The sequence below is a fragment of the Labeo rohita genome, chromosome 23, assembly GCF_022985175.1.
Source record: "Labeo rohita strain BAU-BD-2019 chromosome 23, IGBB_LRoh.1.0, whole genome shotgun sequence".
Lineage (NCBI taxonomy): Eukaryota > Metazoa > Chordata > Actinopteri > Cypriniformes > Cyprinidae > Labeo > Labeo rohita.
The window spans coordinates 26,176,445-26,194,819 of record NC_066891.1 but is presented as its reverse complement, the minus strand read 5'-3'; the positions used below and the strand labels follow the sequence as shown (position 1 = coordinate 26,194,819).

General features: G+C 34.7%; 1 protein-coding gene across 4 annotated transcripts in view; it reads left to right on the top strand.

Annotated features, from left to right (window-relative positions):
* The window catches only part of nav1a (neuron navigator 1a), a 161,669-nt gene that overhangs the window by 117,745 nt on the left and 25,549 nt on the right, over positions 1–18,375 (top strand). For all 4 annotated transcript variants that reach the window (XM_051095863.1, XM_051095862.1, XM_051095860.1 and 1 more), the window contains exons 7-9: positions 1,728–1,866; positions 6,938–7,235; positions 17,051–17,825. In XM_051095863.1, the coding sequence (XP_050951820.1) occupies positions 1,728–1,866; positions 6,938–7,235; positions 17,051–17,825 (1,212 nt within the window). The remainder of the gene's footprint in view (positions 1–1,727; positions 1,867–6,937; positions 7,236–17,050; positions 17,826–18,375) is intronic.

The window sequence follows — 18,375 nt, the reverse complement described above, 5'->3', positions numbered from 1 at the left end:
CCCTGTGACTGTGTTTTATTCTGATATAAGGACAGCAGTTACATAACACAGATTTTATCTGCTAGGAACCAGTCAGGTTCCTTTGTGTCACAACAGGTTTATCAGTTGTTGTTTCTGGTTGGAAAGGTTTCAGCTGTCTTTTTTAAGCATGCACGTTCAGTGATGTGAGGATGGCCTTATCACTTTCTCAAGGTTTATCAGGTCCTGTGCGACAAGATGTGTTCTTATCTCAAAGTCACCTTCCATCCTGGAGAATTTGCTTTTTAAGGAACACACCAGGACTAGACAAAACCAGATATCCTTGTGAATCTTCAATGAGGTTCTGATTGAAAAAAACATTGAAAGTTGCTTCGAAATCCTGCTATTGAATGTAAAAATAATAGGCGTAGATCATCTCAGCTCTGTGCTCATGGCAGGGGGTGTCACTGACAACGTGTGCGAACACAGTATATTCAGATTAAGGGCTTTATTCCCAAAATGCATGTTTAAAATTGCATTATTCCATGGTTTGCCTGAATACACCATTCTGATTGGCTGGCAAGTATGCAGTAAAATTGTTTAATGCACAAGTAGTTCCAAGTCAGTTTAATCACTGTTCTGTATTAATGCACTGCTTTAATTGATGCACACAAACATCACAAACATCTTACCGCATTATTTCATCTCTGTGTCTGATTTGAAGCAGGCAAAATGCTAGAGTAAACGGGCCGTTAACTGATGAGGATAACTGTCATTTTTACCCATTCGGTCAAATAATGCGCTCCATTATCTCTTACAAATTTAAGCCGTAGTAATTTAGTTTAATGTATGGAAAAACACATCTTCAAAAATGTGTTGCTTCTGTTGTGTGTCTTTTGAGAACTTAATAACACTCATAATTTGTGCATATAAAAACTAATTTTCTATTTACAATAGATATTGTGAATAAGACATGTAAATGACAAAGAATTCAGATTAATATAAGCATATGCCAGCTGCCTTATTCTTGTTTCTGGCAACTGGAATATTGGCTTGATCTAGTTAAAGGGCTAATTTGTTTACATGATGCAGACATAATCAGAATATGACCAAATTCTGATTATATAAGAATATTCATATGCATGTAAATGCAATAATTAAAATGTAGCAAATGCAGAACATCATGCCAGAATCAGATTTGTCTTGTTGATAATGCATTTTTGTATTTTTTAATTCCCCCTGAACCCAGTTATACGGGTAGTTTAGATAAACTGACCAGGCATAAATTAGATTTAATGACCATTTTCCATTCTCTGTTTGTTTTTAGAATTACCCTGTCATGTTTTGCCACTGTACCTTTAAGACTTTAAGAAATGACCATGGCTAGCATGTTTGTAGATATGCAATTCACATTGATGATCATCAGGATGGGCTTGAGCTGTTGAATACCAATTAGTCAAATGCTAAATACTTTTAATATGTGTACGTGCTCAGTCATGGTAATGTGCTCATGATTATGAGCTCATCATTATAATTAGTTTTCATAAATGGTCTGGATTGATTATTTGCGAGTGTTGCATTAGAGTAGGTCAATGTTGAATATAGTATTTCTTCTGAAAGAGCAAGAAGAAAACATGTCTTCCATAATATGTTCCTTTATAGCAATTCATTATTCATGTGACTGCTTTGCATGCGCATTAATAATTTAATATGACCTAATTATGACCTGAATCAGTGCAGTGATGGTATTTCTCATGTTTTCTTTGCAGTTGGGATGAAAGCAGCTCCATCAGCAGCGGTTTGAGTGACGGTTCGGACAACCTCAGCTCAGAGGAGTTCAACGCAGGCTCCTCCCTCAACTCCCTGCCAACAACTCCCATTGGCTCCCGACGAAACTCTGCCATTGTGGTAATTCACTTTTATTGGATAGAAATATTGCTGCTTTAAGGTTTGTTGCATCAGTTGGCCAATTTGTGACACACAATACTGGATCGGTCTAGCCCGAGCACACAGCGCTTACTGCTAATGCGATGAATGTGTTACAAACTGCTGACCGCTTTAGTGTGAGAGCACGCACTGACTCAGTCGATACTCTTCTGAAATCTATCACCACAAAACACAGACGACAGTTTATCCCACCCAAAGACAGTGATGTGACTCTTCCCTGTCCAAGAAGTCTTCAGGGAGTGTCTGGTTTCATTCTCCAAGTTGAACTCCCATGTAGTGTTGCGGGTTCAGTCGTCTGTGTGTGTGCATGTGTGTTTGTGTTGGTTAGGATTTGTTGAAGACCACACCGCTTTCTGGCTTTGTTTCAGCCGTCCTGGCTACCTAAAATCACAGTGTCTTGGCGTTGTTAGAAACATTTACCACATTATTACAGTACAGATGGGTTACAGTGTCTGTATTCATTTTGAATGTCATTGTAGACATTACATCTGACACTGTATTCAAAGGAATAGTTCATAAAAACAGAAAGCGTTTATTCACCCTTATGTTGACTTAAACATGAACAATTTGTGGGGAATGAAAATAAAGCTCTGAGGTACAGTACAGTTACAATTCAACATGATCCTTCAGCTGATGAAATATACAGGGGTTGGACAATGAAACTGAAACACTGGCCAATATAGTGTTGGAGGTTTCATGGCTATATTTGTGTAGCCTGGTGGCTAATCTTCACTGATTGCACATTACACCAATAAGAGCAGAGTGTGAAGGTTGACTATGTGCACCCAATGGTTCAAAGACTGGTGGCAGAGTGGTTTGAACATGAAAGTGAAGTTGAACATCTCCCATGGCCTGCACAGTCACCAGATCTGAATATTATTGAGCCACTTTGGGGTGTTTTTGAGGAGCGACTCCAAAACTAGGACTTGTATTTGTCAGTCCTAAGATGAAATGATGCTGTATTGGCCGCAAAAGGAGGCCCAACACCATGCTAATTGTGGTCTAAAACCAGAGGTTTCAGTTTCATTGTACAACCCATGTATGTTCTACCATTCAAAAGTTGTAGACCAATATTAAGTCATAATTTCGACTTTAAAATAAAACAAAATGACGTTCATCGCATAATTTTTATTTAGTTTGTTTGTATGTTTATAATTGACTTCTAAAGTCATAGTCTAAATTCATTTTGACTGTTTATCTCATAATTGTGCCTTTTAAAGTCATAATTTCAACATTTTATCCTATAATCATGACTTTTCATGTCATAATTTCAACTTAGTCATAATTGCAACTTTTTATCTAATAATTGTGACTTTTTAAAGTAAGGTGTTTATCATAATTATGTATTTTTTAAAGGTGTAATTTCAACTGTCATAACTTATCTCATAATGACTTATAACCCATAATGATCATAATTTTGACTTTTTAAAGCCATAATTTTTACTTTTTTTTAAGTCATGATTCTGATTTTTTTATTTCATGATTATGACTCTGTAGAGTAATAATTTTTTTGTCATAATTGACTTTTAAAGTCATAATTTGAACATTTTATCTTATAATCATGACTTTCCATGTCATAATTTCAACTTAGTCATAATTTTGACTTTTTATCTTTATAATTTTAAAGTGACGACTTTTTTCCATCAACTTATTCATAACTTTGTTTTATCAATTTTTAAAGTGATAATTTTGACTTTTTATATCATAATTATGATTTTCTAATTTTTATCTTATGACTTTTTTTAAAGTCATAATGTGACATTTTAAAGTGATAATTTCAACTTTTTGTCAGTTATGACTTCACGTCATAATTTTGACTTTTTTGTAATAATTTGAACATTTTATCTTGTAATTATGACTTTTAAATTCATGATTTTAACTTAATTTTAATGTTTTATTTCATAATTATGACTTAAGTATGTCAACATTTCGATTATTTTCTTATGTGGTAGAAATGGGCTTCCGTAAAAAGCAGTAATATTGTGGAACATTATTACAATTTAAAATAAAAAAAATTATGTGAATAAAATTACTCCAGTATTCAGTATCACATAATCCTTCAGAAATCATTCTAATTTGCTGATTTGCTGCTCAAGAAACATTTAATATTATTCTCAATGTTGACACAGTTGTGCTACTTCATATTTTTATAGAAGCCAAGATTTTTTAAGATTCTTTGATGAACAGAAAGTTAAAAAGAGGGATTTATTCGAAATAGAATTTTGTTACTTTGATCATTGTAATGCATCTGTGCTGAATGAAAGTATTAATTTTAAAACTTTTAAATGGAAGTGTATTTCCAGTAAACAAAAATATGGAAAATGCATTATTGAAATGTGAGGTTATCTTGAGCTGAAGAACTGATAACAGAAATCAGACCCCTCACTTACACTCACAATATTTTTTTTTCAGTAAAGTTTAAGAATTTGAGCATTCTCAGTGCATTGTGGGTAACACTAGCAGTCTGCTGCTTTGGAGAATACAGCCAGATTAGCGGTGTAAATCATGAGGACTGTGTCCCTGTCATCCCATTCTGAACCTTAATTGACCTCTCCAGCAGCACCACAGGTTCACTAATCAGCTTCATGAGGTTACGGAATCACCACACAAGCTCTGCTGGTCCCTTTCGATATCTTCTCCATCAAACAGATCACAGTGTTCTTTCAAACCCCCCGCAGACTCACATACCAGCCTCCCCTCCTCCTCCTCAGCTGACTTTATTGTACTCGTCAAGGTATGAAGAAGGAGGAGGGAACAATCCCCGGCTTCTTTCTTGATCTGACCCACGCGGCTGTCTTTGCCAGAAGAAGGAAATGACATGTCAACATCACAGTTACACAAACATCAAAGTTCAGACAGGTTTAATTGGTCAAATATGTGAGCCTGCCGTATTCCATAATTCCCAGTAAGTGAGCAGACATTCCTCAAATGACATCAACCTTTCACAAAGGGTTATTTACATTTAATAAAGCAGGTATGCCCCTCCACAGAGCGTCTCCTTAAGCTGGACATGGTTCACTGAACCTGGCAACATGGTCAGACTCACTCCTGTTACTGTCACCAAATCAGTTTCACAAAGTCTTGTTCAGTTGAATTTATTTTATCACACAGGAATGTTAAATGTTAACTGATATGGAACAATATTATATAAAGGAGTATAAAGGAATAGTTCACCCAAAAAATGAAAGTTTGCTGATAATTTACCTACACTCAATGCAGTGAATGGGTACCGTCAGAATAAGAGTCCAAAAAGTCTAAAAACATCTCAGTAATCCACCAGTAATCCACACCACTCCAGTCCATCAGTTCATGTCTCGTTAAGTGAAAAAGTTAGTTTTGTGTCTTTTATTTAAACCAGTGACAGATAGAGCCGAAACTAAACAGATTGTTCTTTTGAAGAAGAAACACTGCTCTGATGTTCTGTGGTGTGCTGATTTATCTCAGCGTGTGTTACTTCTGTTCATCTCCACTGCTCGTGTTGGAATGCGACCACAAAACTTCCATGTTTGGTGGCTTGTGTCAACATAATAAAACAGTAGCTTATTTCTCCATTGACCAGAGAGGTATTCTCATCACCTGCTGGTCTTTATGGAAGCCCATTTCAGACACAGCATGCAACAAATTTAAATAGATTTTATCTTGTTTTTTTCTTGCAAGTTTTTTTTTATTCTTGCAATCCTAAGTTTATGTCCCGTAATTCTGGGGAAAAGTTTGAATTGTGAGAAATAATCTCAGAATTCTGGTAAGAAAAGGAATTGTGAGATATAAACTTGCAATTGCAACAAGCAAAGTCAGAATTGGGAGATATATTGTGAAGTAAAATAAAAGTACTTTTAAAAAATAAAAAAAGGTATTTGCGAGTTTTTATCTCACAATTTCTTGCAATTGCAAGTTCTTACAGTCTTACAGTCCTGACTTTTTTTTTCACAGAATTGAGCTATAAACTCAATTGCAATTTATAAAATCAGAATTGGAAGTTTTGACTTTATAGCACGCAATTGTGAGTTAAGTCTAAACTGGCAACTCTGAGAACATATCAGTCTTTTTCCCCCTCATAAAAGGACTTTATAACTTGCAATTTATAAATTGTGAGGAAAAAGTCAAAATTGCAAGATATAAACTTGCAATTGCAAGAAAAAAGGCAGAATTGGGAGACAAAAAGTTGAAATTAAATTTCTGTTTTGATTTATTTATTTATTTACTCCAAGGTGGAATAAAAAAAAACAATTAGGAGATAAGAATTTAAAATTTATTTATTTATTTATTTTTTTAATCTAAGGTGGAATAAAAAAAATAAAAAACAGAATTACAAGCTGTAAACTCATAATTGCAAGAAAAAGTTTAGATATCTAAGGTTTATATCTGACAATTTCTACTTATTTTTGAGAACTACAAGACAAAAAGTCAGAATTGTGAGATAAAATGTTTAAGTTAAACTTTTTCTTACAATTACTTTATTTTAAAAAAAAAATAAATAAATAAAGGTAATTACAAGTTTTTAAACAATCCTGACTTTTTTCCTTGCATATGTGAGATGTAAACTTGCAATTACGACATATAAAGTCAACATTGTGAGATGTAAATTTGCATTTCTGAGACTTGAAGTCAAAATTGAGAGAAATAAACTTGCAATTCTGAGAAAATGATATCTCGTAATTCTGACTTCATAACACGGAATTGCAAGTTATTAAGTCGAAACTCACTTTCTGAGAACATATTAGTCTTTTTCACCCCTTAGAAAAAAAAAGACTTTATAACTCGCAATTTATAATCAGAATTGCGAGAATAAAAGTTAGAATTGTACGATATAAACTTGCAATAGTGAAAAAAGTCAGACTGTGGTCTGTTTTTTTTAGAATGCTGTTTTGTATGTGAGTCACTGCAAAAGACAACAGTCAAACTCGTTCCTTCAAGCACGTTTACACAGAAAAAGAAAAGCCCCTAACCTAGGTGTCTTAGGGTTTTTTCCCCTCTTTTTTAAGATTTTAAACTGAAATAGTCACTGACTGTTTATTTTAATTTGCACCCACAGCTGCGCACTGATGCTGAGAAGCGCTCGCTGGTTGAAAGTGGCCTTTCCTGGTACAGCGAGGAGGGGAAGGCACAATGCCGGAACGAGGGAGGATATGACACGGGCAGCCTTAAGGCAGAGTCATCCAGTAAATGGAAAAAAAGCAGATCGCAGGATGACACGGGAGTCAAGGGTGAGCTGAGAAAACCACAGACGCTTGGTCATCCGCCCAGCGGACTGAAGAAGAGCCGTAACCCTCCCGTAGGCGTGACCTCCCCCATCACGCACACCTCACAGAGCATGCTCAAAGTGCCAGGAGGTTAGTGATGCCACACACATACATCTGACCCTAAAACATGCAACACGTGTTATTTTTCTCCCATGATTCCTGACATTCCAGCTTCCAAATCCTGCCACCACAGACATAAATTATCTAATGTATAAGCATTACTTAAATGTTCTGTCCCATAGGAAACTCCTGTTGTTCAGAGGCTGCTCTTTCATATCTTTTAATGGAGCTCTCAATTATTTTTCACACAGAAATGAAAATTTGGGCTAGTTTAATCACCCTTAGACTCGACTAGAACAGTAGAGAGAAGATTTTTAGCTGAAACTGTGGTTTATGGTGATTCTTATAATGCAGGTTAACAGCTACCATCACTTGGAGAGTCAAAAAAGCATATCAGGCAACACAAAATGAATGCCCATGCCACCTGATGATATATTGAGCTCTTATGAAGTGAAGAAGCTGAACGTTATTTACAACATTATTGTTGTAACCCATAGCCTACAAATAGGTTATATGTATTATATTTAAAATATAACCTAAATTTACCCTACATTTTATTTTATTATATCATTTTGTAATTTTTATTTATTTTTTATTTTTTTAGCTAGAAATATAACTATATATTTAGGTAAATATTTACTAGCCAAAATTTAGGTCGATTGTAACTGTTACTTTATTTTATTTTATTTTATTTTATTTTATTTTATTTTATTTTATAATTTTATAATTTTTATTAATTATTTAATTAATTAATGTATTTGGCCGTTAAGATGCCTGGGAAAAATGGCCCAATTATCCTGAATTAACCCTGCTTTTTAATTTATTTATTCATTTTTTAATTGTTTTGTAATTTGTCTTTTTTTTTCTGTTTTAATATTTAGTTAAAAATATAACTATATATTTAGGTAAATATTTACTCGCCAATATTTAGGTAGATTTGAATTAAATTTATTTTGTTTTATTTATTTTATTTTATTTTATTTTATTTTCAGTCATGTATTTATTTATTTTTTGGCCTTTGAGATGACTGGGAAAAAATGGCCCAAATATCCTGAATTAACCCCTTTTTTATATTTAGTTAAAAATACAACTATAAATTTAGCTAAATATTTACTAGCCAAAGTTTAGGTAGATTGGAATACAATTATTTTATTTTATTTTATTTTATTTTATTTTATTTTATTTTATTTTATTTTATTATTTTTATTCATTGAGGTGACTGGGGGAAAATGGCCCAATTATCCTGAATTAACTCTGCTTTTTTTTTTATTATTTTATTTCTTTAATTTTTTTTTTTAATATGTAGTTAAAAATATAACTATATACTTAGGTAAATATTTACTAGCCAAAATTTAGATAGACTGGAACTTATTTTATTTTATTTTATTTTATTCAATTTATATAATTTTTAAAAACGTTATATATATATATTTAACTAAATATTTCCTAGCTAATATATAAATATTAATTATAAATATTTAATTATTTGTTATTATTATTATTATTATCATTAGCAGATATCTTGTTTTACATTTAGCTTTTGGCCTTTTTTTAGCTATTATATAATTATTAAAAATAATTTTTACAAATATTATGCATTTATTTAATCAGATATTTCATGTTTTACATTTAGTTTCAAACCTATTTTTTATTTCAAATTTTACAAAACAATTGTAATTTAGCTAAATGTTAACTGATTGTAGCTGTCAGTGTTTTATTTCTAATTTATTTAGACAATATAGTGGATAAAAATGTTAATATTTAAAATAATTCATCAGTGTATCAGCAATAACAGTACAAATAATTTTCGTTCCATCAGCAAAAACTGTAATATCTGTAAGGTAATGAAAAAATGCTTGAGTTCACATTGAGATCTTTCAATTTTGATCTTTGATTTATAGCACGATCTGTGTAATTGTTGAAATCTCTTATGAAAGTGTCTTTTTCTTCAGAGAAACTGTTCTTCAGTCTCAATTTGCTCTCCATGTTTACCTCATTGTAGTCTAGGCAAAACAATTAAGGCATTAAAGTGAGCGATTTTTCTTTTCTATTGTATTTTAATGCTATCGTCCGCGAGTATTAGGTGACCTTTGAGTCAACAAACCGTGAAGTGATTACAGAGTCCAGTATCAATGGCTTTGACCTCATCTAGAAACAAAGCCACTCTTCTAATCGGCTTCATCTTTGAATGCCGTCCTCTGTCTCAATGGCAAACTCAGCTGATGGCAGTTAGTGCTGAGTCATTAGATCCAATGCCGAGCTCCAACAAAGCCCGATTCTGCCGCTGGCATGGGTAGAATAGCTGCAAGAGAAAGACGCCCTGTGCTGAGTGGAGGATTGGCACCAGATCTCCCCAGCTGTTGTCCTTCCACCGGGTGGCAGTTGGGGGGAGGTTGGGTAAGATAACAGCTCTTAAAAACCCTAAATCACCCAACACAACCCGCTATTCCTCTTCCTGTGAATGCATCACCCCATCCGATGTTTTTAGACCCAGTCGCCTTCACAGTTCACAACCGTAGAGCTTCACGATTCAAAAGAGCTCCAAGAAACCAGTCGATTCCTTTCTTGTACATTTAATGCCACCTTGTGGGGGTCCGTTTGTCATTTCCAACAAAGCAGGAGGCGTAGCAGGGAGCACATCATTTATGCAGCTGGACCTAAAAGAGACCATCTGGATGCCGTACTGTACGTGTTGGAAAATAAACCCATGTATCCTAAAATACGTCAACACGTCATGATGTCACTTTAATGAAAGGCAGCCATGTTTAGTCTTTCATTCAGTCAGTGTGTGTTGACATGTAGCCAGAACGTCAACACTTGTGCATATGTCTGCCATTCATGCGGTGGCCAATGCGGTCGAGCTTTCGAACGCGCAGAAGAGGATGAATGACAGATTGATGAAATTTAAGCAATTGCACCCAGTGAACTGCGCAACCCGAGACGCTTTATTCAGAAAACACACTTTAGATGTTTTCTGTCCAAATTACAGTTTCAGTGAAGCTGTCATGTCAGCTATTACAAGAAATCAGTTTTCTAGGAGAACCACAGAATGGAAAGTTATTGAAAGCAAAGCTTGTCCTGTCTTGAAGCAATATTTTAATGGAATAGCTGTTATATTTTTGTGATGCAAAGCTGAATTTTCAGCATCATTACTCCAGTCTTCAATGTCACATGATCCTTCAGAAATCATTCAGATATGCTGATTTGCTGCTCAAGAAATATTTCTTTTTATTAACAATGTTGAAAACAGTTGTGCTTGTTCATATTTTTGTGGAAAGCGTGATACAGTAATATTATAAAGACACAAATATTTTATTTTATTTTATTTTTATATTAGATTTTATTTTGTTTTATTTTATTGTGTGTAAACCGTGATACAGTAATATTATAAAGACACAAATATTTTATTTTATTTTAATTTATTTTATTTTATTTTATTTTATTTTATTTTTATATTAGATTTTATTTTGGGTTTTTTTTGGTATTGTGTGTAAACCATGATACAGTAATATTATAAGACACAAACTTTTTATTTTATTTTATTTTATTTTATTTTATTTTATTTTATTTTATTTTATTTTGTGTAAACCATGATACAGTGATATTATAAAGACACAAATATTTTATTTTATTTTATTTTATTTTATTTTATTTTATTTTATTTTATTTTGTGTAAACCATGATATAGTAATGTCATAAAGACACACATTTTTACATTTAATTTAATTATATTATTTTTTAATTTTGTGTAAACCATGATACAGTAATATTATAAGACACAAATTTTTTATTTTATTTTATTTTATTTTATTTTGTGTAAACCATGATACAGTGATATTATAAAGACACAAATATTTTATTTTATTTTATTTTATTTTATTTTATTTTATTTTGTGTAAACCATGATATAGTAATGTCATAAAGACACACATTTTTACATTTAATTTAATTATATTATTTTTTAATTTTGTGTAAACCATGATACAGTAATATCATAAAAACAAAAATATTTTATTTTTTATTTTTATTATTTTATTTTATTTTATTTTATTTTTATTATTATTATTATTTATTTTTTTATTTTATTTTGTGTAAACCACGATACAGTAATATTATAAAGACAAATATTTTATTTTATTTTATTTTGTGTAAACTGTGATACCTTAATATCATAAGACACAAATATTTTATTGTATTTTATTTTATTTTAATTTGTGTAAGCCATGATACAGTAATATCATAAAGACACAACTATTTTATTTTATTTTATTTTGTGTAAACCATGATACAGTAATATTGTAAAGACACAAATATTTTATTTTATATAATTTTGTTTAGTTGTATTTTATTTTGTGGAAACCATGATACCTTAATATCATAAAGACACAAATATTTTATTTTATTTTGTGTAAACCATGATACACTAATATCATAAAGACACAAATTTTTATTTTATTTTATTTTATTTTATTTTATTTTATTTTATTTTATTTTATTTTATTTTATTTTATTTTATTTTATTTTGTGTGTTAATGCAGTCTGCTTTTAACATCATTATTCCATTATCTATTTGAGGAAGCACATCAACGGTTTGCAGAACACAATAGAAAACAAACAGGAACAATATCCTTTCCTGTTATTCCAGAGTGAAGTGTTGTCTTAAATGCTGTAAAACATTATTTTGGTTCCAATTTCTGCTCTGTCCTGCTCTGTTACGAGTGGAAGAGTTTACTTGCAGCGACCACATTTAAAACGATACGTCAAGAGTTTGAGACTGATTTGTGAGTCTTTTTTGAGTTATTTGTTAAAAGAACTAGCTCATAAGTAATTCTTGTTTATCACATTTGTTGAAACTCGCAATTGTGAGATAGAAACATTGCAGTTCCATTATGCTTCCATAAGAGTAAATGCACAGAATAAAAAATTGCACATGCAGGTCCCTAAGTCATTGTCAGCCAAACCAGATGCAAGCAGAGCTGCGAAAACTGGCTGAACGCTTGAGTGGAGTGGTTTGTCCCAGAGACAGTGGAGCACAGAGGCAGTCATTAGTCTTTCGGCGAGTGTGTAGACGTTACCGACCGGCAAGTCAAACACTTGTGTCAGCACTATCTGCCTCTCCCTGTGGACAGACACTTTGATTGGACATACTGAACGCATGAGATGGCACTGGAAACATGATTATACCCTTTTATTGTAACAGAGAGAATTAGTTCCAGGTTTTATTCAGTGTTGTCTTTGATTTGTCATCCACTGGAATGGGATCTCAAATATTCCATATTTGAAAATATAGTAATATAATTGGGAACCTCAATCCCTGTCATGCGAGATGTATATGAAATACAGCCTCTCATAAACTGAGAGAGAAATGAACCGATCAATCTTATTTATGGGTTCTCCTTCCTCAGACAGAGTGACGATAATTCTCTCTGACTGATCAATCCCATAGCTGCAGCACGAGCTGATCTCATGGATTTTCTGGGTTGCGGTGAAAGGGCCCTGTATTTAAGTGCGAATCAGTGTTTTAGAATGAATAATTTAAGTGAATGAATCACTTCAGTGTGCTGACTCATTTTCAAATGTCTCTTGCTTTTTAGACCTGTTGAAGATTTCCTGTTTAGATTCTTCTTTGTGAACTTTATGAATGAAGGTCTGCTGATTGACTGAATAAAAAGAAGCATGTAAATCATTAAGTTAACCATGTGAGTTAATCTTGAGAGGAGATGATAGAGGAGATGGGAGAATAATGATTGTATGAAAATAATTGACGACGGTACAATTAAGAAGACAATTAAAGTGTTACTGAACTGTTTTTGTTGAGTACCACACTGAATCAGTTTAGTGACTCACTTATACCACACTGAATCACTTTAGTGATTCACTCATACCACACTGAATCACTTTAGTGATTCACTCATACCACACTGAATCAGTTGAGTGACTCACTCATAACACCCTGAATCAGTTGAGTGACTCACTCATAACACCCTGAATCAGTTGAGTGACTCACTAATAACACCCTGAATCAGTTGAGTGACTCATAACACCCTGAATCAGTTGAGTGACTCACTAATAACACCCTGAATCAGTTGAGTGACTCACTAATAACACCCTGATTCAGTTGAGTGACTCATAACACCCTGAATCAAATGAGTGACTCCCTCATACCACACTGAATCAGTTGAGTCACTTCTACCACACTGAATCAGTTGAGTCACTTATACCACACTGAATCAGTTGAGTGACTCATAACACCCTGAATCAGATGAGTGACTCACTCATACCACACTGAATCACTTTAATGACTCACTCATAACACCCTGAATCAGTTGAGTGACTCACTAATAACACCCTGAATCAGTTGAGTGACTCATAACACCCTGAATCAGTTGAGTGACTCACTAATAACACCCTGAATCAGTTGAGTGACTCACTAATAACACCCTGAATCAGTTGAGTGACTCATAACACCCTGAATCCGATGAGTGACTCACTTATACCACACTGAATCAGTTGAGTGACTCATAACACCCTGAATCAGGTGAGTAACTCACTCATACCACATTGAATCAGTTTAGTGATCCACTCATACCACACTGAATCAGTTGAGTGATTCACTCATAACACCCTGAATCAGTTGAGTGACTAATAACATTCTGAATCAGATGAGTGACTCACTTATACCATACTGAATCAGTTGAGTGACTCACTCATACCACACTGAATCAGTTGAGTCATTCACTCATAACACCCTGAATCAGATGAGTGACTCACTCATACCACACCTAATCAGTTGAGTGACTTGCTCATACCACATTGAATTAGTTAAGTGAATCACTCATACCTCACTGAATCAGTTAAGTGTCTTACTCATACCACACTGAATCAGTTAAGTGTCTCACTCATACCACACTGAATCAGTTAAGTGTCTCACTCATACCACACTGAATCAGTTAAGTGTCTCACTCATACCACACTGAATCAGTTAAGTGATTCACTCATAACACATTGAGTCAGTGAGTGACTCACTCATACCAAACTGAATCAGTTGAGTGACTCACTCATAACACACAAAGATAACAATTACCACCTACTAATCTGCTGAAAAGGGTAGCTGAATGAAGCAATTTCAGGCATCATTTTTTTTTTTTTTTACAGTTTTTGATCAAAGTAATATTACAGTGACCAAAGACTCGTTATGTTCAGTGATTTTAACTAAACCATTATAGACAGAGCCACTGTGTTTTGCTAGTTTGAAAGGCTTTGAAGGGTTGCCATGTCCACTTATTATAAGCAATGCTTATTAAGTGGCTTTGGGTTGTTGTTTGGGTTCAACTCATAAACCAATCCAGTTTATGGAGTTATTAAAGTATGCAGGTGCAGGTCATGATATTTTGGCTTATTTCCAAGGTAAAGTGTTTAGTTTATTATGGCCTTGTTCTTATTTGATGTTTTTTGTTGTTGTTTTTTCTAGCAAGATCTGGCAACACTAATGAGTCAGTCTGGTTGTAGAATGTGGTTCTTACACTCGTAAATGACTGTCAGAGGTCCTTAAGTATGAACAGTAATTATAGTGATATTTGCATCACCAAACATGGGTACTAACAGTAAAATCCTTAGTGTCAGAGAAATGGATCTTTATTACGTCACACTGCACTGACACGCTGTTATCCTAAAACACATTCTTGTGTAAGACTGTGTTTAACACAGAGTATATATTTTGTTGTACAAGCCTTCCGTTATAGTGATGTAGTGTCAGGGAGACAAATGACATCTATCTCCACTCCTCTTCTCACAGCTGTATCTGTGTCAGTTCGATCGCTACTCTTTCGTTTAGCCACTTTTTCCTCCCCGTCCAATTTTTCCAGTTTCCATCTACTCTCTCTTTCTGTTTCTGACTCACTCTTACTGTTTCCCTCCAGTCTAAACAAACATGTAAAAAATTTGTCTTCCCCCTTGTATCCTTTGATACGATCATGCTAGCATTTAATCCAGTCATCGTCTGCTAATGGTCTACATTATTCCAACTTAACATATTTCTTTTCACATCTAATCTCCATCTCAAGTTGATGTCAGCTGTATTTACTTGTGTTGGCCTTCATCCTGGGTGGCAGCGGTGTGAATTACAGCGCCTTGTGACAGATGAAATACACACTGTATTTCACTATTGCACTATTTTTATTTGTTATGCTAATTGAGCCGTTTAAATGCTTAAATTACTCCAGCAATGTGTTTTCGCATACCGTGGATGACGTTGTTATAGTAAAGCCAATTTACAAGTTTGCACAATCTCTTCTGTATGTGTGTTTTCCCAATCGCCCGGAGATCGAGTCACGATTGAGCTAGCGTTCTGGCCTCATTTTTGCCGCGTATTTATAAATATCTCTGAGAGGATCCAGATGGCCATCAGGGTGGGCTTTGCAAGTTCACCCATTTCATGTGTCAGTACTGTAACAGTTGTGCCATACCCACTCCCTTTGTTTCTTAAATAGCTCTTTGACTTCAAGGGTCCTCATTTGAAGTTAACATCTTAAATATTCTAGCAGGCTGTTATGTTACGGCTGAGTGAATTGAAGTCAGCAGCATAAGCAGCAAAGTATTTTATCTCATGATGGATTGTGTCCATATACTGCATTATTCTAATGAAGAGGACTTGTGCATCTGTTAGTGTGTGTGCTTGTGTTTGTTTGTGTGTTGCATATACACTGCAGTGTTAAATGGAGTGTAAAAGCTTACTTAAAGCAGGGTGTGGTTAGAGGTTGCATTAATCTGTCTTTCCTAAGAAACCCTACACAATCCCCTCAGAGACAAAAAAATTAATTTAGTGAACTAGATTAATTATCTGAAGAAAATGCGAGTGGTGCAACACTCATCAGCACAAGGCTGGGGTGTTCTGAGTGGTTGATATGATGTTTTTGGTGCCCTGTCATTGGTTGCTGTGTGGTTACTAAGGTGTTCTGAGATATGACGTACACCTCTCCTCAACTAGGCACGTGATTTGAGGTATTATTCATATCTGGAAAAGATTTTATGTAGCGAATGTTTGTTTTCTTCTTCTAACCTCCTATGTTTTTAGTGGGATCACATTTGAAATTGTGTACTGTATGTTTAGGAATGTGACAAACAACCTTCAGGACCCAAATGCTCTTCTATCTTAGTCTGATGTATGTAATGATTCTTCTTGATTACAAATATAAAATATAATTAAGTAATATAATCTAAATTATATAACTAATTAAAATAAACAAAAATATATAGTTAAAATATCAGTTTGGATTACTGACACTTCATGCTCTGACCAGATCATGTGAATCAGTGAGTTGTTTACTGGAAACTCGCTCTGACTGGATCATGTGAATCATTGAGTTATTTACTAGAGACTCGGTCCGACCGGATAATGTGAATCAGTGAGTAATTTACTTGCTCTGACCGGATCATGTAAATCATTGAGTTGTTTACGGGAGACTCACTCTGACCAGATCATGTAATTCAGTGAGTTGTTTACTGGAGACTCACAACTGGAGACTCACTCTGACCAGATCATTTGAATAAGCTACATTTGAATAAGCTACAGTCCACTCAGTCTAGTTCAAGAATGAGAACTGGTACATTAAATAGAATCAACTGACAAATCGGATACCGTTATCGTATCACAGAGATGGCGATTTCTCCAGTTTAAAATAACAATGAACAACATGTTTGTAACAAATGTAGTGGAGTAAGTAAAAGTTTATCAAAATAAAAATATGCTGAAGTGAAGATACCTGAAAAAAATAGTGGTGTACCATAACAAAGTAAAAATACTCACGGTTGCTCATGTCTGATTGTGATTATTTTTGTCTCTGCAGTTCCAAAGAACGATCAGCGAGTGGTGGATAAAGCCAAAATGGCAGTGAAATCATCAGGCTTACAGCGCTCCAGTTCGGATGCTGGAAAAGATCGTGGTGAGCACCGAAAACCCCCCTCCGGACTTGTCCGTCCCTCTGCTGGCACAGTAAATTCCTTTGGTTACAAGAAAAACGTTCCAACTACCGGCACTGCAACTGTGCTAACAACTAGTGGAAACACCGTCTCTGGAGACTCTGCGATTGTGAACAAAACTCCTAAAACCTCTGGTATCCCAGTGAAACCCTCTGCAGGTGGAGTAGGTGGAGGACGAAAGACCAGTCTTGATGTATCAAACTGTGATCAAGGTTTTATGGCTCCAAACGCACGCAACAACATCCAGTATCGTAGTCTCCCGAGACCTGCTAAGTCCAGCACCTTAAGTCTGACAGGAGGGCGGCCAGGTGTTCGTCCCGTCAGCAGCAACATGGACGCTGGTCTGCAGGGCCTAAAAACAGTCCCCGCCCCTTCCCGATTAAAGGAACCAGGCAGTGTGAAGAGCTCCCATCGGGCCAGTACGGGAGGGTGCGGTCCTGTTAACCAGACAGACCGTGAGAAGGAGAAGGCCAAAGCCAAAGCAGTGGCGTCCGATTCAGAGTGCGGCGGAAGCGGCCCACTGAAGAACGGCACATTGACACCAACACAGAGTGCGCTGGAGCCTCCTTCCAAACTACTGGGGCTTCGGCAGCCATCCAGCTTGGGGAAATATTCAGAGCTGCCCTCTCCCAACTCTCAGAGGTAAGATAAAGCTCCTCCACATAGCTGTTTATTAAACCTCACTTCTGATTGAAAAATGACTTAATATTGACTAGAAATCTTGCTAAATGACACTCAGTTTCATTTATACCAAAATATTTATTCAGTATCCTGGAATGAGGTTCTTACCATGGTTTTTAATTTTGGTGTAATGTGTGGATATATAATTTGTAGATTTTTGAAACTATGTGACATTTTTGGTCAAGTCTTGGACTTCCTAACACAAAAAGTTAGTTATCTAGTTAGATATTTCCAAACTACAAAGTCAGTGCAAAGACACAAATAGATGCAAATTTGTACCAGGCGACACAAATGACGCATTTGGCGACACAATTACTGGACCAAAAATGAATTTAATGTGCACACACCAAAAGCGAATTGAATTATTCGCACGAGTATATTGCATACAAAGGCAATGCAAAGACATGAATAGACACAAATTTGAGCTAGGCGACGTGATTGCTATACCAAAAACATTTAATGTGCATGCACCAAAAGCTAATGTAATTATTCTGCTGAGTAGATTACATAC